Source organism: Protomyctophum parallelum (assembly GCF_964188405.1).
Source record: "Protomyctophum parallelum genome assembly, chromosome: 12".
NCBI lineage: Eukaryota > Metazoa > Chordata > Actinopteri > Myctophiformes > Myctophidae > Protomyctophum > Protomyctophum parallelum.
The window spans coordinates 50,836,588-50,861,776 of record NC_139712.1 but is presented as its reverse complement, the minus strand read 5'-3'; the positions used below and the strand labels follow the sequence as shown (position 1 = coordinate 50,861,776).

General features: G+C 45.1%; 1 protein-coding gene across 1 annotated transcript in view; it reads right to left on the bottom strand.

Annotated features, from left to right (window-relative positions):
- The window catches only part of odad2 (outer dynein arm docking complex subunit 2), a gene marked incomplete at its 5' end in the record, with an annotated part of 96,255 nt that overhangs the window by 15,497 nt on the left and 55,569 nt on the right, over positions 1-25,189 (bottom strand). The window contains 4 exons of the mRNA XM_083777823.1: positions 846-1,274; positions 7,383-7,536; positions 10,795-10,954; positions 13,918-14,158. Of these exons, the coding sequence (XP_083633949.1) occupies positions 846-1,274; positions 7,383-7,536; positions 10,795-10,954; positions 13,918-14,158 (984 nt within the window). The remainder of the gene's footprint in view (positions 1-845; positions 1,275-7,382; positions 7,537-10,794; positions 10,955-13,917; positions 14,159-25,189) is intronic.

Below are 25,189 nucleotides of genomic sequence, written 5' to 3'. Positions count from 1 at the left end.
TACAACTCACTTTGCCTGCCTGAGGTACGAAGAATAGAGATTTCTTATCTAAGAACACAACATTCTCGACTCGTGACACTGCCTAGTTGTTTAGACTAGATTTTGAGGCTCATTTGGGCTGCCATAAGATACATGCATCAGATATGCAGTTCATATCAGCAAACACACATGTGTGCTAGTGCGTGCGTGTGCACACACACACACACACACACACACACACACACACACACACACACACACACACACACACACACACACACACACACACACACACACACACACACACAGTCAGTTAGACCTCATAGCAGGATCAAAGGCATGCCAAACAGTAGTCAAAGAGAGAGCATGTTACACATGGCCTTGTTGTGTCTGGCCGTTTAAACCCTGGATAGACTGGAGGGAATTCCTCTCTGTGCTTGATTGAGCGAGATGAACCGTGTGTGTGTGTGTGTATTGGATATAGGGAGGGAGAGAGTGTGTTTGTGTGTGTGCACACAGGGGTCTTAAATCTAATATAAGAGTCTTTGTAAGGACTGAGGCCCCTTCATATTGAATCTCTGTTTCAGGAGAGAGTATCACATTGACCTGCAAACATGCTGGATGAGGTGCAAGGGAGGGGATCAACCAGACAGCAACAGTGGAACACACAGACAGATGACGGGGCCAGATGCAGGAATTAAAACAAAATGTGCAGATGGAAGGGTGTGTGTGTGTGTGTGTGTGTGTGTGTGTGTGTGTGTGTGTGTGTGTGTGTGTGTGTGTGTGTGTGTGTGGATGGGGGGGAGACAGAGAGAGAGAGAGACTTTTAAAGGGAAAGAATGTGAGACATGTGGCTCGGGGCTTACCGGCGCGGTAAACAAAGTTCCCCTCGGCCTCGGAGGACGAGGGCGAGAGCAGCTCGTCGTCGTACTCGTTGGAGCTGAACGAGCCAGAGTGGTTCCTCTTGCGGGCGTCCATGACGGCGTTGGCGACCATCACGTGGCGCAGCGAGTCGTTCAGGTAGCGGTGCAGCAAGCTGCTCTTGTACTTGGGCGGAGACACGTAGTCCTCGGCCAACGACGCGGCCTCGGCGGCCGACCGAAGGCCGGCCGGCATCCCGATGCCCATGCCCATCCCCATCCCCATGCCCATACCCATCCCCATCCCCATGCCCATCCCCATGCCCATGGCCATGCCCACCATGGCGGAGCCTTCCTTCTTGATGACGCTCTGGTACATCATGGGCTTGCTGAATTCTCCCGGGCTGCTCTGGGTCCTCTGAGGGTTGTCGCCGTCTGCCCACCACGGACAGAAAAGAAAAGTTCAATAACGTCAATGTGATATTTATATTCATGCAAGTCTACCCTAATTTGTTTATAACTGTACTTGTAGCCGTCTAGCTGACAGGATTTTGCAGTGTAGAACTCTTCTTACACTAATCTAGAACAATCTCCCCATGAGGATTAATGTCAAAGTTGTAGGCGCTTGCCAGACTTAAATATTTCAACTGAATGGCAGGATAGGGACGTTCCCTCTGCCCTTCAGTTGGCGTCTCTGCCACAGCAGCAGGCCTGATGAGGACACATTACCAGAACCAGAACGGATGGTAGCCCATTTCCTCTCCATCAAAAGCACATTGCCCCCTGCCTCCTTCCTTCTGCAGAAATGAAACATTTCCAGGGAGCTCTCTACGAGGCCGGAGAGATTGAATTAAAACATTGGCCCCTACCTGATGAAAGAAACTGGGGGAAAGATAAAACATGGTGCTGAAAAACCAGATATCCTCCGAGGGGAGGGAAATCAGGGGGAACTTCATTGTAGATACTGTCCCAGCCAAGACTGTAATTGGGTAATTTGGGCAGGTTGGGCTTTTGATTCTGTCCCGGGCCAAATTATAATTATATAGTTTCCACATATCAGAACCACATGGATGTAGTTGCCGTCTGAGGTAGATATTCCTTTTAATGGATATCGCTTCTGGTGAAACCACAACTACCCCCCCCTCCCCGGTGACAGAGAATAAAGTCAATCTGTCATTAAAATCCTTTGACAATGTTTTGCTTCATGTCAGTCATTGGGCATTACCAGAGCTGCCATGTCTCACCCTTTGAGTGTGACAGTCACGCAATTTAACCCTTTACCACGCACCACGCCACACATGCCATTTCACACGCATTATAATGATAAATAACAATTTTCTCTGCGGCTCCGCCGCGTAATAACACACGCTCATGTGTGCGTCCTCACAAACGGTAAAATAGCCGATCTGCATGCAATGCTGATATATGCAGGAGGGTAAACAGTGAACCAAATCGTCAGCAGGGTCCCTGACTGTGTGACGCATGGAAATGAGCCATGCAGAGTTTAACATCGCTTCGAAATATTTTTCATGGAAGACAATATAGCCCCCACAAGTTACAACAAGTGAGTAAGTGACCTGTGACTATCTCTCTTCTATACTGGTGTGTGGCGTCTCTTGCGTGATATGAGGAAGTGGAACGGTGCCATAGCCCATGCACATTATAGGGACAAAGTCGTGTGTGTGTGAAGTGAAGGGGGAGGGGCCGCATCGCGACTTGTTTCTGTTCATAGAGAGAGAGAGCCCACAGATGTGTTTGAACTAAGAAAATGTAAAAATAAGGAATTTTCCCATATTCCCCAATTTCCACTGAGATTATGGGGTGAATGAATGTGGCCAGACCCATCTTCTCTTTCTGTCATAGTGACATTGTCCTGCATCAGATCATGTCCAAATCAGGTTCTCCAATCTCCAGTAGCCTCTTCAGTTTTTTGAAGATTTTTTGACTCCCTTACGGAGCTGTGTGTGGCTGGCTGGGTCTGAGCACTATGTGTGTGGCTTGCTGGCTGGCTGGGTCTGAGCACTATGTGTGTGGCTTGCTGGCTGGCTGGGTCTGAGCACTATGTGTGTGGCGTGCTGGCTGGCTGGGTCTGAGCACTATGTGTGTGGCGTGCTGGCTGGCTGGGTCTGAGCACTATGTGTGTGGCTGGCTGGCTGGGTCTGAGTACTATGTGTGTGTGGCTGGCTGGCTGGCTGGGTCTGAGGAGCATAGATAGATAGATAGATTAGATATCTTTTTCATTTCTACTTTAAGCATGAGGAGGCTGTCAGTGCAGGGAGAGCAGCTGGCATGGAGGTGAAGACATCAGTGTTAAGGTTAAATATCAACGTTAAAACGGGCCAAATCGACATTAAAAAAGCCATTTTTTTCGCCGCCGCCCTTCGGACGGCGTCGAACACATTAAGACACTAGAGTCTCACTCTTGACATTTTCTGAAATATGGCAGCCCTGGGCATTACTGTATCCAGGTCTACACCCTCGCTCTGTAGGACGTATGCACATTTTAAGCCACAGTGACAGGTTGAACACCGGGACCTCCAGACCCGCAAACGTGTCAAACGCCGCTGCACAAGCTAGCTGCCAACAGGTAGCTGTAGACAACCAGATATCTGCAGACAACAAGCTCGTTGCTGAAAACAAGCTAGCTACGGACAATGAGTAATCTCCCGCCAACATGCTAGCTGTTTCAAAGAATCTAGCGAAAGACAATGAGCAAGCTCCTGCCAACTAGCTAGCGGCTTCAAACAAGCTAGCTAAAGACAATGAGCAAGCTCCTGCCAACTAGCTAGCGGCTTCAAACAAGCTAGCTAAAGACAATGAGCAAGCTCCCGCCAACGTGCCAGCTGCAGACAACAAGCTAGCTAAAGACAATGAGCAAGCTCCCGCCAACGTGCCAGCTGCAGACAACAAGCTAGCTAAAGACAATGAGCAAGCTCCCGCCAACGTGCCAGCTGCATGACAACGAGCGAACTGTAGCCAACGAGGTAGCTGACGCCAACACGCAAGCTGCAGACAAGATAGATGTCGACAATGGGTGCGGCGCATTGCAGGACCATTTCAGGACAATGAGAGGAAAGTTCACTGGGGTCATGCAGGTTTGGCCCTGTAAAGAGCTTGTGGAGCTAAAGCATAGGCTTTAAACATAATGGAGGGTCTCCGGCGCAAAGGTCAGGACAGGGAGCAAGCTGCGGACGGCATCACGGCCACAATGTGACAGGGAGATGAGTCAGGGAGATATACTGCCTCCGGTGGTGTGGTGGATGGTGACAATGCAAGCACCATGCACACATTCTTCCACTGGCCACACTCCCTGTCTCTCCTCCTCAAAAACGTAATTAGGGAGCATTGAGTGACACCGCAGTGCTCTTCCTTCTTCTCGATCACTCTCTGTATCTCTCTATCTCCAGCCCATGTTATGCTCAGATAGAGACAGAGAGACAGAGAGAGACAGAGAGAGACGGAGAGAGAGAGAGAGAGAGAGAGAAAGGGGAGTTTTTCGTTACCATTGTCGCAAATTCGCAATATTGCTTGCTCTGGGTGGATCTTTGTTGGTTGTAAAGTGTCTTGAGACAACTCGTTGTGATTTGACACTATAATAAAATTGAATTGAATTGAATTGAATTGAAAGAGAGAGAGAGAGAGAGAGAGAGACAGACAGACAGACAGAGAGAGAGAGAGAGAGAGAGAGAGAGAGAGAGGGGGGAAAAACTCCCTGAGAATTTGTTTGCGTGTTTGCAATAAATACACGGCTGACAGAGCGCCACTCATTTCCAATTGCAGGCTGAGAGACGGAGGTTGGCCCAGCGGGGTGTCTTAATGACAGCGTGTCACAGCCCATGGGCCTCGGTGTTCCTCAGCTGGGACACACACGCTCCATTTATAAACCCAGAGCGTGGCCCTGCATAGCTGCAGCCTCCTTCGGAGGCACCACCGGATGCTAAGAATGGACAGAGTGCGAGATAAAGGGTGGACAGGCAGTTGGCCTGCTGTCAGTGACAACACTGGATAAGATGGGATCGCCAGAAATGTGTTGTCACAAGTTTGTGTCAGGGCGCCTGGCAGTCGGAACAGCGAAGCCATTCTCATCATTACTTTGACATAAAGGCATGCATGGGCAATCTACAGTATGAATGCACCATGTCTATGTTACGTCTATCTGCAAGTGTGTACGGCTGTAATGCACGTAACTCGAGAACCATTTGCCCCACCGACTTCAAATTTGACACACGCGTTCCACATCCCCACAGGGAGTGCAGTGCCCGGTGGTGAGTCGGTCGGAGCCACGGTTGTCCAGAACCGCCACAAAAGGCCTCTGCCCGGGCTCTGGAGGGCCGCTGCCCATGGTCCATATATGGAGCTGGCCTGTTCTGACATCACAACACTCCATATTTGGGCATGACACAGACACAGAACTCCATATATATAGGAATAAAGGGACACAGAAATCTCCATATATGGGTGGAACGGGTACTCTGACACGGGTACAACGGGTGTTGCATAGCCGGGTGAGGCATGGATCTCCAACTTCCATCATTACCGACTCTGTGCTCTACAGTCGGGCACCGGTCTTATTAAAATTGCCTTAAGGGAGGTCGGCTGGAGGGAAAACGCAAAGTACGTTGTCACGCTCATGTCACCATGACTCAGCCATAACTACAGTTCCTAATGAAGCTATGCCCAAAGATGGAGTGTGTTGTCTAACATCAATGTGTCAGTAATGCATCAGGAGCAAACAAATCAGCGATCTCCATATATGGATATGAAAGGGACAAGAACTGAATATTATGCTTGTTAAACTTTAACATTAACGAGAGCTGAGGCCAAACGGTGAAAAGATGGGAACAAGGCAAGGAGGGGAGGCTATGGGAGACGGGAATTTGGATTTGACATTTGGGCTTTCCACTGTGAATCGTCAACCCGGATCTACGCCAAATGCTGCCAATCAACCACTGACTGTGAGAGAAGGAGAAAACAGTAAAGGTCTGCGAAAAACGCAGGAAAAGAAATGCAGCAGTCTGCAAGGACCTTAAGGCTATGCAACTATAATTAACTGTTTAACGAGTTCCCCATGTAACCTAATAGACTAATTGTTATTTTTTTATTTAAATGCATGCTTCATTTGCATGCCACAGCCTGGGGACCCAATATAGCAGATTTATAAGCACAAAATGTGTCACATTGTGACGTGTAAATCTGCTATTTTCACTACTTCTCAAAAGCTTTGTTTACGCGCTTAAAAAGTAGGACATGAAAAAAAAGGGATATTTACGTCATACATCATCATATAATCATCTCATTCTGGCCAATCACAATTTGCCTCCTCACTTTTCCGTCTTCAATTTTATGCCCTCACGTTTATCAGCCAATCAAATCATCAAAGTAATTACATTCATATCATATGTGATGCTGAGCCGTACCGTCTGAGCAGCTGAATTACATTCATATCATATGATGATGCTGAGCCGTACCGTCTGAGCAGCTGAATTACATTCATATCATATGAATGTAATTACATTCATATGATATGAATGTAATTACATTCATATCATATACCACGACGCTGAGCCGTACCGTCTGAGCAGCTGTAATTACATTCATATCATATGATGATGCTGAGCCGTACCGTCTGAGCAGCTGAATTACATTCATATCATATGAATGTAATTACATTCATATGATATGAATGTAATTACATTCATATCATATGTGATGCTGAGCCGTACCGTCTGAGCAGCTGAATTACATTCATATCATATGATGATGCTGAGCCGTACCGTCTGAGCAGCTGAATTACATTCATATCATATGAATGTAATTACATTCATATGATATGAATGTAATTACATTCATATCATATACCACGACGCTGAGCCGTACCGTCTGAGCAGCTGTAATTACATTCATATCATATGATGATGCTGAGCCGTACCGTCTGAGCAGCTGAATTACATTCATATCATATGAATGTAATTACATTCATATGATATGAATGTAATTACATTCATATCATATACCACGACGCTGAGCCGTACCGTCTGAGCAGCTGAATTACATTCATATCATATGATGATGCTGAGCCGTACCGTCTGAGCAGCTGAATTACATTCATATCATATGTGATGCTGAGCCGTACCGTCTGAGCAGCTGAATTACATTCATATCATATGATGATGCTGAGCCGTACCGTCGGAGCAGCTGAATTACATTCATATCATATGTGATGCTGAGCCGTACCGTCTGAGCAGCTGAATTACATTCATATCATATGATGATGCTGAGCCGTACCGTCGGAGCAGCTGAATTACATTCATATCATATGATGATGCTGAGCCGTACCGTCGGAGCAGCTGAATTACATTCATATCATATGTGATGCTGAGCCGTACCGTCTGAGCAGCTGAATTACATTCATATCGTATGCCACGATGCTGCGCCGTACCGTCTGAGCAGCTGAATTACATTCATATCATATGATGATGCTGAGCCGTACCGTCGGAGCAGCTGAATTACATTCATATCATATACCATGATGCTGAGCCGTACCGTCGGAGCAGCTGTCGTCGCTGCTGATGCTCAGCCTCTCGGCGTTGCCCTGCACGTATTTGTTGTACAGTTTGATCCGCAGCGCCCAGCTCAGGTCAGGCTGCCTCACCGTGTTCTTCAGCCGCCGCCGGGCGTTGGCAAACCAGTTGGAGACCTGAGAGGGCGAGACAGAGACAGAGAGAGGAGAGAGAGACAGAGACAGAGACAGAGACAGAGACAGAGACAGAGACAGAGACAGAGACAGAGACAGAGACAGAGAGAGGAGAGAGAGAGGGAGAAACAGCAAGAGAGAGAAAGATACAGAAATAGAGAGAAAGATATAGAAACAGTGTGAAAGAAAGAGAAATAGAAGTGAAGCGAGAGAGTGAAACGATAGACAGAAGCCAAGATAGACAGAAAGAGATATAGACAGATATAGACAGGAATAGTAGAGATATATATATAGAGATAGACAGAAAGAGAGTGAGAGAGAGAGATAGACGGAAACAGGGCGAGAGTTAAAAGAGATAGAAATAGAGCGAGAGAGTGAGATAGAGACAGAGGGAGAGAGGCGGGGAAGAGAACACAGCAAATACGGTCAGCTGTTATTGTATTGATTTCAACACCTCTCTCTACAGTACGTCCCATGACAAAACAAAGATGTCTGGTCCCAACCAAGAGAGAGAGAGAGAGAGAGAGAGAGAGAGGGTCACATTACAGAGAAGCGAGCAAGGGGCATACCCTGATACTGTACTGTACCAAACAACTGTACCCTGATACTGTATACCCAGCTCCCTGAACGCCAAAGCTATAAGAGTATTGTGTGGAAATGGTTCTTACTGTAGAGAGAGAAGGAGAAAGAGAGAGGATGATCGAGACAGGCAGAGAGAGAGAGAGAGACACACACACACACACACACACACACAGAGGCAGATAGGAAGACAGACAGAGAGAAAGACACTCACACACAACATACGCACAGAGGGAGAAAGAGAGAAAGACACTCACACACAACATACGCACAGAGGGAGAAAAAGAAAGAGTGGTGGGTGGGGGGGGAGAGACAGACAGACGGGAGATAGCATTCATTCACCCAGTCTGCAACAAAGACATTCAGAAACATTTAACACCCCGCAAACCGGCCCGGCCAATGCAACGTTTCATTAACTAATGTTTCCGACCGAGACGCGTGTCCCCTCCGTGCTCTTTCTGGACGCGGAGAGCCTCCCTCCAATAATACAGTTTTTTTCCACGCGCTGTCTTCAAGAGGCAATAAAAAAGGACATTTGAGCTGGGGAAGGGACACCATTAGATGTTATACTACAATAACTTCTCATGCTCAATAGACTTCAAGCGGCTTATGAAGGGAGAAGGCGGGGTGGGGGGGGGGGGTTAAGGGTTAAGAGACGAGACAGGACACTCATGCTAGAGTACTTAATTATTTCCCCCCCCCGTCCCTCCCATGCTCTCATTTAGATATTGTGTTTCTCATTAAGAAACAAGACAGACAGCCCCACGTCGTCCCCTTTGTCCCCAGGCTGGAGCTGCAGCGCACAGCTGCATGGCTGGGGCCGTTCCCCCCCCACTAATGCATGTGGCTTGGATGGGAGCTTGGAGGCCGAGCTGGGACAGCGAGCGTGCTGCTAATGAGGGAGGGCAGGAGGAAAGATGGCAGTCTCAATGTGACTGAGGGAGACTGTACGAGGGGGAGAGAGAGAGAGGGGAATAATGGCACACTTGCTCGAATGACGCCCGCAGATATCAAAAAAGATGACTTGGCGGGCCAGACCAGTCTGTTCTGCATGTCTGGCAGACAGGCCAGGGGCGTGACAGCGTGGCCTGGCGGTGGTGGTGTTTAGCGAGGGTGAAGCGGGCATGGCGCATACCTGTTAGCGCACATGATCAAGCACTTCCCAGTTGTTGGGGAAAATGTGACGGAAGACGGGCTGCCTGTCTTGCATCGTCCCAGCTCCGTTTGAACTAAACCGTCCACTGAGCATGACCTTCGACACTGGTCTTTGCTGGTATTATGCTGATTCATTGGTGGTGAATTTATGCATGCGGTGTGTGCACGTGTGTGTGCACGCACACATACACACACACACACACACACACACACACACAGGACAGCATCCCGGTGTCCAGTGTAAAGCATTCCTCCACACTGACTGTGCTCAGCCTCACCAAAACAAACGGCTTCATTAGGACCAAAATGAGAAGCAGATTAGGCGCAGTGGCCTGAAATAGCAGCCCGAGCCATCTTGGCCATATCACTGACCTCGTCAGCCAGATGATACTGTTTGTATGCAGCAGCATGTGCCAGGCAGAACATAGATATGCACGCACGCACGCGCTCTCACACTCACACTTTCTGTAGCTGTGAATGTCACTTGCTTAATCAGGTCATATTTTGCTCTTGGGCTTGTATAAGAAATATATTGTCCAAAATGCTTTAATGTCTAATAATTAAACATTAAACATATACGACAAGCACACACACACACACACACACACACACTACACTACACTACTCTATTTTATGAATACTTAAAAATTACAACAAGCTGTAAACAATTATCTAAATAATAATTATCAACAATGCCTCAACTTCTCAGACTTGAGAAATGTACCAACAATTAAAGATGACAGTCTAAAGTCTAAAGAAAAATCACACCCGTGTGAACTGAGTGGTGCAACTCCCCTCTCTCCCCCCTCCTCTCCTCTCTTTCTCTCTCTCATTAGAAGGCAACAGTGCAGCACTAATACCATCTCTCTCTCTCTCTCTCTCTCTCCCCCGTTTCTGGCAAACAGCGCTCCTACTGGTACTCAGTCATACTCGTGCTCATTAATACATACACGGGTGAACACATGAACACATAGGTGAACACGGACATTGCTGGTTGTGGGAGTGGTTGCACCACTCAAAAAGGTAAACTTTACAGAGAATATTAAACCATTCTGAACAGGCACCCATTTTGGTGTCAGCATCATGTTATGCTTTATCTATTGAAAAATAGCAGATCTACAAGCTCATATCGCGCCACCGAGTGGCGCGATACGAGCTTGTAGGTCTGCTATTTTTGAAAAATCGAAGACACTTTTAGAATCTGATCTCAGGTCAGAATGGATTAATAATGAAACTGTCAGGATGTAATAGACATTTCTAGAATCTGATCTCAGGTCAGAATGGGTTAAACCATAATTGTGTTTTATTCCTCAGCCACTCAAAAAGCATTGTGTGAGATAATTATCACTATTTTGTCTTCAGTTAGCTAGAGAGAGAGAGAGATTGTCACCACAGATCATGGCTGAAGAGAAAGGGCAGGCTGGGGGTGAAGACAGAAGCCTGATTTATTCTTTGTTATATGATGGAGTCGCACGTCGCTGACAGTCTACAAATCACAACGCGAGCAAGTAAAGCTGTAGCCATTACCTGGACCAGGGTCATTTGGGAGCCGAGGGCCAGTAGTATTTTCTCTGTCTTGGTGGGGTAAGGGTTGTCTCTGTGCTTGTACAGCCACTGTTTCAACGGCCGCGCCATGTCCTGCAGTGCCTGGCGCTTGTGTCGCACTTTCCCACTGTTTGGACGACCCCTGGAACAGAGGAACAGGTGTTTCAGGCAAAAACAAACACTAAAACCCTGTCCATTTCATTGGGTAAATGTCTAATAAAATTCCTATTCCCTTCAAAGCAACTAAGGGGAGTCTGGAAAGTGTTGCTTTTTGACATATTGTATTACCTGCCAGATAGACTTCGACATAACGAATAGAATCAGGTCATTCATGAAATAAAATGTAATGACTTTATTACACAGTGTATGCACCTATAACATGTTGTAATGTGTTTACAACTCTCCGCCAGCTCTGCTGTTGTACAATTGAAGTATGAGATAAGCACAGCTACAACCTATTATCAGCCTTTTATAATGTCAACCTTTTTTGTGTAGGCTATTTATTTTCTATAAATCTTGCCACCACAATTGTTAGCAATGCAGAGGCTATGATCTGCTTGCCAAATAAATATTTCAATCAAAGTCTGCTAAACATTTTGTAAAGAAATGACATATTTAAGTTATATTTAAAGGCTGTTAAGATCAGGTCATTTAATGAAGTAGCCTACTTTCAACATAACCAAGTTGTACAGAACAGAAAGTGAAGTGGGATGTTTTCAGAATTCACCCGTCAAGCCAGGGTCATGATACAGTACGTTAAATTAACATTCTTACACCATACAATTTTCTCACCAAAAACGCTATAATTAAGTTGAAAGACTGTGTGTGTGTGTGTGTGTGTGTGCGTGTGGCGAAATAGATGGTCGCTTGTCATCTTTTCTTCGCAATGTGTCCCACAAACCAGAAACACGTCCCAATGGAAACAGACAAACAAAACATTTATGTTTAGGGGCAATTTTCTTTCTTCTTGGTTAAATTCTTTGTTTGGTTAAATCGCAAAAACAAAAACATATAAAAAAAAAAGCAAGCCCACAAATCTCTCAAGAACAATGTACTTGATCACAAAAAGACACAATACAAGGGCATGGTGAAAATCACCGAGCTAAGCTGCTCTTCAAATCACTCAAATCATTTTAGTCGGTTTCATGAGGAAAGTAATTACTGAATTTTAGCAATGCCTTTCAGCCGGGTATTGTGTTCTTCTACATGTAGGTCTATTATGCAGCACAGCACTATATATAGTCTATCAGAGTGCTATGAAATTGTTTTTGTGTATGCCTCTTGATTGATTGATTTATTAACAGTTAGCAGAATTACAGTACATTTCAACTCAATACAAAAACAGTGAGTGGACGACACCATAAACGCATTACACTTGTTTACAATATAGGGCCCACCATTTTCAATTCATCAGGATTGGTGTTATCAAGCTATAAAAGATTACATTTTGAGCTGAGTTTTTGGACGCTGATGCAAAACACTTCTACGTTTTCCTTAAAAAAGACAAACTTCCAACATAAAGTCTTCTATAAAGTTAACATAGTCAATAATATTATTTATGATTATTAGCCTATATTATTATTATTTAGTTTCACCTGCTGCCTCCAGTTGGTGAACCTGTAGATGTCAGTAATGCTCCGCGCTGACTCTCTCCGTCTATCTAAACCCAAAAAGGCTCCGGCTGCAGATGTCACATATTTTCTCCTAACCTCAAGCCTGCCTGAGGTTCGTGTTCTACAAATATTTTCCTTGTAATCTAGATCTGCATGAACATCCTAAAGAACATTTTGACTCCCGTGTTCGTCTGACTCCTGGCAACACGCACACATCCACAGTCAGACAGCCTACCGCACGCACGCCCTTCTAAATTTAATAATCTTCATTAGCACCGATACTCCCCCCGAGGTGGCACCTTACGGCCACCGTGTTATCCGTGTGTGCGCGCACGCAGGCACGCACGCACGCACGCACACACACACACACACACACACACACACACACACACACACACACACACACACACACACACACACACACACACACACACACACACACACACACACACACACACACACACACACACACACACACACCAAGTTCAATCGTTCCAAGCCGAGTTAGCCTATGTTTGCATAAGTGGACTTACGTTTCACAGGATCCCGTTTGATTCGATGTTGTTGCACATCCGAGCAGCAAAGGCACTACTGTAGACTACGGTCTGTATACAGTCTAAAATAAATACGCAAATAACGCCATAACATGCCCTTTTCTACAGCCTTCTCTGAATAAAGAATAACATAGAATAACTATATGACTGACTAGACCACACACACAGCTCGGGGGCAAATTGAGTCCCTATTGGAAACAGATGGAGTCGACCTTCAAAAAGCAACAAAGTCAGAGATGACCCACTTATTAATTCCTGGATGAACCGCGTGGACATCAACACGCACATGAGTATGGGGAGCGTTACAAGTTACAACTTAATGTAATTATTTAGTAGTAAATAAAGATTGCGCAGCAAGAAATATTTACACTCCAAGTCTCGGCTTTTGGTCAATTTACCTTAATTTACCTTATCACTTATTTCCGTATACTTTAATTTTGGAACAGGAAACCATGTTGCTAATTAACGCCATCGGAATTCAAAACAAGTGGATGACGTCGTTGCCGTTACTGTAGATTGCATGCTCGTGCGTAAAGGGCATTACGCACAGGCTACTATAAATCACTGATAATCATTTTAGTCAGTTACATGGAGAAAGAAGTCAATCCTGAATTTTAGCTATAGGCATTTCAGGTGGATATTGAATTATTCTAATTTGGGTCTATAGCCTGTTCGCTGCAGCACCACAATCAGAGTAGGCCTACAAGTTGTATTGTAGCTTTTGTCAGGTGTAAGGTGACACACATAGGCTATACCCTGCCCCGCATACTGAGCTGGCACGGTGCACGTTTTAAACGGAATCGTCCACATACTAGAAGGACATATCCTTCTGTGTCTATAGTGATGACGCAGTGTTTAGATTGACTTCACTATACACGCTGTTCTATAATTCGGACACAGACGGTGTGTAAATGGATTAATTATCTGTATCCACATACCCTTGCCGTCTGTGTCTGATGGCTGCGTTCTCTTTGATGACTTGGTGGTTGCTGGAGAGCAGGTCTGGATGTTGCCCGTCGATTACTTCCAGATAATTCCTGCTGCTCCTCTCGACTTCCTTCGCCTTCTCCTCGAACAGGACCTGGCTGCTTAACTTGTTGAACACAATTGTATTCATCTTTGGACAGATAGATATTCCTTTAGTTCGTGTTCTCTTCTCTTCTAGCAGCTGCTGCGTAAAAAAAAAGGACGGTCACTCACTCACTCACAGCGCGCTCATTCAAGCTGCCACGGTGTGTCTGTCCTGTGAAAGTAGAATAAGGATGCGTTATTTTTAATAGCCTAAACCCTAAACAACTATAGCCTACAGTCTTTATTGCTTATAAGATTATAAACACACTTGACAGAGCGCTGCAGAGTGGACCAATTGCACAGCTCATTTATACGGTAACCGGATAACTCTACAGAAAACGAGTGCCGTTTAGCCTATAGTAACATTAATGTATTTATTAAATCGCTCAATGGGTAGCCTATAGGCTATACAATACTGTCAATTCAAAGGCACAGGCAAATACTGCATGTTTGCATGTACGAATAAACACCGTGCAGTGCACCGTTTGGAATTATTCCGTTAAAGTGTAAAAATGCAATATTGCATGGTCCATCCATGTGCGGAATGATGACATTGTCTGAATGAGGAGCTGCGACGCATTCCATCACAGGTTGAAATATCCAGCGTAAACCGTAAACCCACATCTCTGTCTCATCCCAGCAAGTTTATTTTGGTTGCTCAACAGTATGTTTTCATAAAAAAAACAGTTGCTTTTTCCTCCTTCATTTACATATAAGACTAAAAGCCTGCATCATGAGTTTAACTCCGAACACGGGATATATTTATATGTACGAGCATTGTGATATAGGTATAGCCTATACCGAAGTGCCATCATTACGGAACAAATTAACATGCAGTGTTATACTGGATATAATATTCAATAATAACCGGATAATCGGACGCCTCCGTTGGAACAAGTTATTTTAACACCGACACAAAAGTAACGGCGGTTTGTATATTGTATTCCTGTTCCCAGACTCCTACCTGTTGCGCGCCCCTCCAGTCGTGCGTCTGTCTGTCTGCTGCGTAGCTCCAGTATTCCTCATTCCCTGCTCACATGCTCCCCTTAGGAGATCCTCAGCTCAAACCAACACGCACCACGCTCGCCTCTCCTCTTTATTCAGCCGGACCCGGGACTCTGAATATCTCACCCTTCTCATGTTTCCTTGCACGGGGCCCGAGCTTGCGAACATAAAGTTAATGTTTAATGCGCGTTCCTTCCCCGACTCTGGCTGCAGCGTATAGGTAGAATGAGAATCCTCCCGGTCTGGACAACTTCCATCTGTCCAGCATTTGGACCTGAGGCAGTTTAGTGCTGCTCGGCTCAACTTATTGTGGATTCTATTACTCTTGGAGGGAAGGGGGGGTTAGTTCTTGAGCAATAAGCGGCGATACAAGACCAGGTCTGACAGCTCCTCTCGCAGACCATGAGGATCCGCATGAGTTATGCGTTAACGTCCAGACAATACGCATATAGCACAGGTGGCACGCAGCGCCTTTTTTCCACCCTCTGTATTATTCACAATGCGCTCTAAAGGGCACAGCTTTGTTTCAACATAGCCAACTTTTGCATGTCTTTCTGTGCAACTGCAAATTTAATTTCCTCTTCAGTGATTTCAATACAAAATAGCCTACTTTTTTACAGCTGGCATACAATAGTATAATGATGCTAAAATAATAACACAAAAAGCACTATAGGAGTTTGTTTCCATTGTGATCCTAATTTGCAAAGTGGTCTGTAATGGGTACATTTGGTTCCATTTTTGTACACTTTCAGTTATGGGGGGTCCTTGAATAAAAACAATAAAAAAAGTGTTGAGAACCAGCACTCCTGCAGAGAGCATGAGTTCTTGATAATCGTTTGCACAATAAACAGAGGTGACATTCATAAAATGCCACTTGAATGCCACCACAGCTTACTTCTGATGAACCCTCTCATTGACTGTAATGAGTCCCATGAGCCAGCAGCCCAGAGGTCCCCAGCTATGTTCTTTTGGGGTTTATCTGATGTAGTGATTCGAAAGGACATGAGCAGCAAGAACTATGAAGGGGTAGAGAGAGACCTGTATAATTATTGTTTATTTGTGTTTATTTTCATTTAACGGGGGAAGTACTAACAGCTTGTGCAAACACATTATGAATGAGTCAGTTCATGTAATCACTTTAATTAAGGTCGGGCCAAGTTTATTTGCTCAAGTTATAACCGATATATAAGTTTGCCTTTTCCTCCGAATTGAACTTAATGTTACCTGCTGTGACCCCTGTTAACTCTTACCTAAACATTTGCCAAGGCCCTTCCCTGGAGAATGGAAATTCACAGGAGTCCATCAATAGCATCTCTTTTATCTTAATCTACCAATTACCTCGCCTCAAGCCTCTGTTCTCACTCACTCACTCGCTTCCATATCTCCATCACAGACGGTCTCTGGATGTCACGGCTGCACTAAGTGTTTCAACGAGTCGAAGCACGCCATTAATCACAGAGGCTTTCTGACCGCTCTGGTAATGGTGATGTTGGCTGGTACAAACTATCATGGTACAAAAAGTACACATGATGGTGAGTTGGTGACAGCCTCCAGACAGCTCCGTTTCATCTTAATATTAAAGGTATATTCAGTGATTTCACTAAAAAAACCTTAGGTTTCGTTTTTGGCTGTGGGACCCAGCCTTTCGTCCAATCAGGATAGAGAGTCAAAAACGAAACCTAAGGTTTTTTGACCCCCAGGGGTTAACTGGGGACAGGGAGGAACTCCTTATATGGCCAGCACACTCTATAGTAGGGAGGATTATCACAACAAAACAAAAAAATAAGTGATATTTGAATTAAGTGAAATCACTGAATATACCTTTTAAAAAAAATATCACTTTTCTTTGGACTGGACGGACATGTCATTTCTTTGTTTGCTGTACCACCACAGCACAACAGTACGTGGCATTTAGATTTATAGAACACTATAGAACACTTTTACATAATAGGCTACATTATATCAACATCACAACCTCACTAATATCATGACTGCCTGTGCAGAGATACCGCTATCTACATTGCAGTGATGGGAACCTCCGTTATGTGCAACACACACAAAAAAGAAACAGTGAGCTCATACAATGTAAAGATAATTTCACATTTTAATTATCTAGGGGATCCGGGACCCCTAAGGGGTCCTCAGAGTAACTACAGGGGGGCCAACAAATCTTTGTGCGATGGGAAACTTAAGCCAAAAATATAGCAGATCTACGAGATCACAACGCCTCGCACTGTGACGCATCGTGAGCTTGTAGATTGGCTTGGATTTTCAGAGATTTTGTGTGGAGGGGAAAAGAACAGTCGCTGTACCGCACTGTTGTGACGAAAAGAGAGTTGAGCCAGAAGGCAAAGCTCTCCGTCTACCGAGCAGTCTTCGTTCCTACTCTCACTATATGGTCATTAAGTGTTCCTACTCTCACCTATGGTCATTAAGTGTTTCTACTCTCACCTATGGTCATGAAGTGTTCCTACTCTCACCTATGGTCATGAAGTGTTCCTACTCTCACCTATGGTCATGAAGTGTGGGTCATGACCGAAAGAATAAGGTCGGGAATCCAAGTGGCCGAAATTAGTTTTCTTCGACGTGTGGCTGGCATCTCCCTTAGAGATAGGGTGAGAAGTTCAGTCACACGGGAGAGACTCGGAGTAGAACCGCTGCTCCTTCGCCTGGAAAGGAGCCAGTTTAGGTGGTTCGGGGCATCTGGTTATAGAATGCCTCTCGGGCGTCTCCCTAGGGAGGTCCTCGACGCACGTCCCACTGGGAGGAGACCCCGGGGCAGACCAAGGCGCAGTTGGAGGAAATACATCGACTCACTGGCCAGGAGGAAGTCACTAATGTTGCCCTGGAGAGGGTAGTCTGGAGCACTCTGGTGGAGCTGTTGCCCCCGCGACCCGACTACGGATAAGCGTTTGAAGATGGATGGATGGGAAAAGAACAGCTCAAGTACACGGCCAACGGTCAAGTTCACCAAATATTGAGGGTTTAAATTAAAATGTTAACCGTCTGAAAATACACATTAACATGAATCCAACATCAAAACAAGTCTATGAAGCTACTGTATATGAAATCTGAAAAAGTTAGACAATAAGGTATACCTGCTTTCTCTCTCTCTCTCTCTCTCTCTCTCTCTCTCTCTCTCTCTCTCTCTCTCTCTCTCTCTCTCTCTCTCTCTCTCTCTCTCTCTCTCTCTCTCTCTCTCAGCTAAGGGGTTTTTGGCTGCCCTGAAAAACACTGAAGAACCCTGCAATTTTGCAAACACAAAAGATAGCACATCAGTAGCAGATCTACAAGCTCACAAACTTGTTGTGTTATGACATGTTGTGAGCTTATAGATCTTGTGACGTGAAAACTTTGTGTGGATAATAATGGAACAAAGCTCTCCTTTCCTTCCCTGCACTGGCTGGTTCATCCATCGCTCACTCTCCTCGCGCACTGCTTCCAGGAGAGTTAATTTGTGGGTTTGGCCTGTTCCGACAGAGGGGTGTTTGTCATTAAGGTTTTATATCCTTCGCATTCGTTACGTTTGTTTGCTCCTGGAAGGACTAGACCCATTTAGCTCCAAGCCTTTCGCAGGAACGGCATCTGCTTTATCAGACAAATAAACTGTTTATTTATTAGAAATGAAACACCGCTTGCAGCAGAGCAGGGCGGAGGGAGGGCTTGAGGGAGCAGATTGCATGTTTGCAGATGTAAGATTTGGACTTGTGAACGTGAAAAGCAGACATGCAATTGACACTGTGATCAGCAGGGAACATGCCATTTTCTGCCCGAGGATATACTCAAAACATCCATCATTCAGGGTGCATTAGAAAGTATTTGGCTAGAAAGGTGGCCATTATGTGAAATCAGCGTTACGTCAACACCTTATGCCATTACAAGCCAAATGAATGTTTAAACCCCAGGCTCTACAACCCTAATCTGGCCCTCATTTAATTTGACATTTTCACACCAGAGTTGGAATCAATTTCTCCATGTAAACCAAGTTGGAGTTACATGGCGGGGGCCACTTGTAAAGCCACAAGACCTATTTGTTCCAATAATTTGCCAGCCTTGTGGAAAATGTGACTGATGGTAGCCAAAAAGTAAGCTCTCAAGGTTGTTTAAAATGACCCAATTAAGTGTTTTAGAGAACGGTTTTAAACATTTGGGACACTAATCAGAAAGCATGAATGTGCACTGCCTGTCCACACCCAATTAAAGCAATCAAGATGCAAACCCAATGCCATCAGAAGCTGCAACGTTTACGCCTCAAAATTACAGTGCAGAATAATTGTATCTGGGAGCAGCATTGCTCTTTTAACCCTCCTGTCCTGTGTTGTCTCTCTAAATATGGCCTTCCAAGAATATACAAATGTCTATTAAATAGGCACATATATACAGTAAGCTACTCCTTAGCTACTCCTTTACAGGGAGGAGCGGACAGCTCAGTATCCAGTGTGCAATGGGCTTGATGGATACAGCTGTCAACTAACATGCTTTCTGGATGTTAAATTTTGGTTCACCCTGGATCCAAGTCGGATTAAGTCAGACAAAGTGCACTTTTTGTGCAAACAGACCTCGCCAAGACCACTCGCTCACGCAAGAATAACAACAGAGGCGCGTTTGATTCGGTCATTTGTAATGCCAGTGTGAAAAATTCAGCAAAATGTTTCAGTTATCCGTATGTCATCACCTCTATAATGCTGATGGTGCTATCTTTAGTTGTTGAGGCTCCAGGTATTTTCTTTAGGAGACAGCTGAGGAGCTCTGAAGTACAGGGTGTATTTGGGAGGCTGACAGGCAGCGTTGGGCTGGACTGGAGCTGCAGGGGCTGATGCATTGCACAGGGGGAAAAGGACATTTATTAATGTCAGATCCACAGCGGGAGAAAAACAAATGATGAAAGTTGAGAGGTCAGAGAGAACACACCGTGATAGGCAGGTGACGTCACAGCATGTCAGAGTGGAAAATGGACCGCTTTTACATAATATCGTTCTTATTCTCCTGCTAAATCCAGTCTGTGGCACAAGCTACGACACGGATGCGCACCGTGTGCAATCAGTTAGCCTTTAAATTTGATGCTCTCCAATATCTTGCTGGTGAGTTGTTGATTTCGTGCTATTTCCCCTCGGTCGTGCTTCTCCCACGCAGGTCTAGAGTCATGATATCTTGATGAAAAGACTCTTAATGAAAACTTAAGGAGAATATCGGGTCTTTGGTTGGACGCCACAAGGAGCTCTCAGGTTGGTTCACATTACAACCCAGTATGGGGAACTCTGACGGGGCCTTATGGTTCACAGCTGTGCGGCTGGATGCGTGTGCCAATTCATCACTGCCTGCATGGTGTGTGAGGAGATCAGCATTTCTGTCTATTCCCTGACATTGGCCTTTATAGCCTGGATGTGTACCGTATGCCGTTGGCTAACAGCAGTCCCTCACTCACAGCTGTAGTGAAATGGACTGCATTAAAGAGGCGAGCAAGGTTGTAGAGCACTTAAAGCATCTTTTGCAGAGTAAGGAAGGCAGTGCACTTTGGGGTTAAAATTTGCTATAAACTGCAGTTGCAACACAATTGTTTATCCTAATAATAGTGAATAAAAAGGACCAAGTCCATTATGGATCGCATTCGCCAGTTTGTTGTTTGGGATCAGGATGTTCTAGTCATACTTAAAATGCTACAAAAGTTCAGTGTTCTGATCAGGAATTTTGGCATATAAATACAACACAGGTTACAGCCGAGAGCCATTCCACTGCAAGGTTTTGGCCCGTATGACAATTTTCCGAGAGTTTGGCTACCATTTGTTCCACGCTGCTACAGGTACGTTTTCTACTCAAGAAGCCTGGTAAAGCCCTGTAAGTAATATACGTGAGCAAAAGCCACAGCTGTCATGAGCAATGTAGGCATTATTAATATTGTTGAGGCCTTTATGGAGACGTTACTCTTGCGGTCCTGAAACCCGACCCAGACATTGCGGTATATTTGCCCCCTCATTTCTCTGTTTATTTATTGTCATGCCAAAGCTTGTTATTTACACTTTATGGATGGGAACGTCAGGATTAATTAGGGCAATGAAAGACTTTTAAAAAAATGCTCCAAAAACCACTGAGTAACACAAGCGGATTACAAGACGGCACCTTAACCTTTAAAGGAGCACTGAGCTAAATGGTAAATGGTGCATTTATATAGCGCCTTTATCCAAGGCGCTTTACATTACATTCACCCATTCACACACACATTCATACACCGATGGCAGCGGAAACCATGCAAGGCACCAACTAGCACATCGGGAGCAATTAGGGGTTCAGTGTCTTGCTCAAGGACACTTCGACAGTATAACTCTGGGGGAGTCCGGGTTCGAACTGGCAACCTTACTTACGGTTACCATCCAGGCACTCTACCCCTGAGCCACCGCCGCCCCTTTGCACAGCTGTGAAGTCACGTCACCGGGTGAAAGCAAAGCGCTGTGCAAACAGTGGGACAGCGCGCCACACAACACAGGCCTGGCGGTGTGTGTGGAGGCTGTAATGACACGAGACCCAATTTACAGGTCGAGAACAGAAGCCGTGTTCACCCGCTGGCCCTCGGCTATCCTGGCCTCAGCTCTCTCTCGGCTGGGAGTTTAGATGGAGCTCTGTGGAGCCCTTGTGTACGTGCATGTTTTTTATGGCCGCATCACAAGCAAACCACGCTGCCACTACTTCTGCTGTGCAACCGTTTGTGATTTTATATTAAAAAAAATATGCTTCAGATCTCTGGAGGGGGACAGAAAGCCACTTCTAATATCTGGAAGGAACTTTTACAATTCATTAGACTATTTTATTAAATATTGCTGCAGAGCATTAGGGGAGATGTGGGACCTTTTAAAAAAAAACATCAAAAGAAGGCCATTTTTACACAGTTGAGCTGGTATCACAATGTCCATTTTCTAAAGCGCTGCCCGGCCATTAAAAGACACACACACACACACACACACACACACACACACACACACACACACACACACACACACACACACACACACACACACACACACACACACACACACACACACACACACACACACACACACACACACACACACACACACACACACACACACACACACACGATATAACATTTCCACACATTTAAGTCTTGTGTGACGTCTCGTCTTGTTCTTTGAGAACCCACTGATGTCTGGACTGTGGGATCGTGAAGGTCAGGCCGATGGTGATGAGCACAGTGAGTTCAAATGCAGGGGTGTGGCAGACGTCAGGACGCGAACGCTCCATCAAAACAGTACCAACATCAGGGATATCCCTCCCTTATTTCCGTCGTGAATCCATGAGAAGCACAGGATCTCCGATGGCGACTAGAAAGGCCCGAGGCGGACGTAATTGCTGCCTCTGCTGAGGCATACAAACGCAACCTCTAATTTCCCGTGAATAATGTCCCTGTTTCAGCCGTCAAGCCAAAGAAAGTGGCAGTTTCCTTTCTCAGAGGGATTGTGGCTCGGCTAATACACTCAACTGTGGCTTTACGACCAATGGGCCAGAGGGCCAGGCTCCCCAAACCAATGGGCTACTTCCGCTCAGCCTCCCCCTGTGCCTTTCACAACACTGACTGACCAGGGTTCAGAAAGTGAATCAAAGCAGTATTTCTTTACGACAACAACACGAAGAGGGATTGTAAATCAAGGCCGATCCTGAACCGAGAAGCCATCATGGAAAGGAAGAATATATATCTCTGGCTTTTTAAGCTCCGAGGATAATGCCAAGCATCCTGCACTCCTAGACAGTGCCTCTGGCCCTCCCTGCCGACGGCCAAAACATGGAGTTGGAGTTGCACATCTCATAAATTCTGCCACCACATTAGAACATGCAACATTTGTTTAACAACTTTACTTATGCATATCCTTCCAGGGCAGCGACCTCGGAATCGCCCAACACACACAAAAAAGAAGCAAGTTGGAAAAGAGAAAGATGCTGGAGAAAGAATGGATGGATGGAAGGGACACAGTGATTACTCATGACCAATGATATAACCATGATAAGGGACACAGTGATTACTCATGACCGATGATATAACCATGATAAGGGCTGTCCTCTTTTGCATGTTTTTGTTACGAATGCTTTTCGTTTGAATCGTTCCTTCAAATCCGCTTTGACGTGCAGCCCGTTTTTGGAACCCGTAAAAGCATGTTGCATGGCATTAAAGAGCCATTAATCACTGCAGCTTTATTTGCTTCCAGCGATTTTGGAGAGGCTGCCTGGCTTCAGCCATCAGCTCCCAGTTGGACCTCTCCTGGAGGGAGTCGCTTCTTCAGAGTCATCACGCTAAGAGTTCACTCATCCTCGCTCGCTCCTCCAACCTGTGCTCCGCCGCTGACCTCTCAGCAGCAGCTGGTAGTGTTTATTACAACATCAAAGAGTGATGGAGATTTTCGAGTGCATATTTTTGATGTTTTGCTAATTTTCTGCATCAGCACATGGCTGATATTAGTGATGAAAGTCCCACAACTTTCTTCTTTTTGCGGCAGCCTGCCGTGGCCGAGTACTGAACACTGAGGTTAATTAAGACCAGGATAGTGGGATCAGACAGACAATGTACGGAGGGAGGGGTGGTGGTGGCGCTTTAATGCAAACTGCACAGTAGTAGTGGAGCCCAGCGCGGCATCTTCTTGACTTAACAAGGACATTAAGAGTGCAAAGACGTCTTACATTTCAAGGATCCCCGACATGATATGGATTAGGTCACGGCCCCCCAGTTTATAGGATCTTTATATAGGACCTCACTGTAAACTCGTCAGCGTTATTTTAATAATTAAATTTAATAATATTTTTTTCGTAATTTTTTATTTTGAACGCTCAAACGGAACTGCGGAATAGAATGAAATATAATGAAAATGGCAGATTTACAAGATCGCAATGCGTTGCATCACAGCGGGTTCTGAGGTGGTAGAGTTTCATTACAGTACTATTTAATACATTTATTTTAATACTTGATTATTTTAAAGTACTCCAGTACTTTAACTCAACTACAAATTTGACAGAGGCATACAGTATTTGACCAGGAATATCTATACTTTCAGTACTGGGGTTGAGTACTTATATCCACCACTCACTCACTCAGAATAGCCAAATATGCCTAGCAATGCACTCATGGTTCAGTGATGTCTGGAAATGTACATAAAATACTCTGTAAACATACAAAACTACTATGAAACTGGCATATGGACTGAGTAGGAAAAACCTCCTACAACTACATCGTTTATGTTTATGTTCAGAAAAGTCTTCTATTCCTTCCATGATGGATTGTTTTATGGCTGGTGTTGTAGACGTTTTGTGCAGAGATGGTCCCCTTGGCCACAAACAGCTCCAATGTTTTCTTCCTTTTTACTGACAAAAATAATGAGAAGCATTAGAAAATATGTTCTTATAATGACTCCCTCTACCCTCTCTAAGTTATTGTATTCCCGGGTTGCTATCAACAATATCTTGCTCGTTTATTTCATAAATTCAACATTAATGAGAATGTCTGCAGCTGCATAGACACTCATTTTTACTGGAAAATGCTGGCCTCGCACACAACAACAACACAGTGTGCTTCCTGCTGTTTATCCATATTACTCATAGGTCGTATGTCTGTCTTGTTCCGATACGGTGCATACGTACAATATTCACCCAATGTCAAGCCACAGTACATGTGCTGAAGTGAGCAACATGGCCAGCTGTAGGTCCTGTTTAGATACCAGGGTCTCGTGTGGATTAGGTAAGGAATGTGACTGCAGGGAACCCGGCGCTTCGCTATGCTCCGAGGAGAGCGCTGGGGCGTCTGACGTACGTGCAAACGTGACAGAACCGAGCAATTATTGTACTTCAAAATGTTCTCGCAAAAACAAGAACCTCCCCCCGGGAAAACAAACAAAAGGAACCGCTTTTCCGGTGTTGCCTACAATATGTTTGTATAAATTAATCCTAATGAGATAGTTAATATACAGAGCTGGGGAATGAAAGCTTCCCATGAGAATAGAGACAGAAGGGGAACATAAATATACACCGCACTGCTCATCATACAACGTTTTAACTTCAAAGACTGTGTGGAGGAGTAGTGGGATGGAAGGAGTCTGCACTCCATTCCGGCTGGTGGGCTGAAATGGAGACGTACTGTAC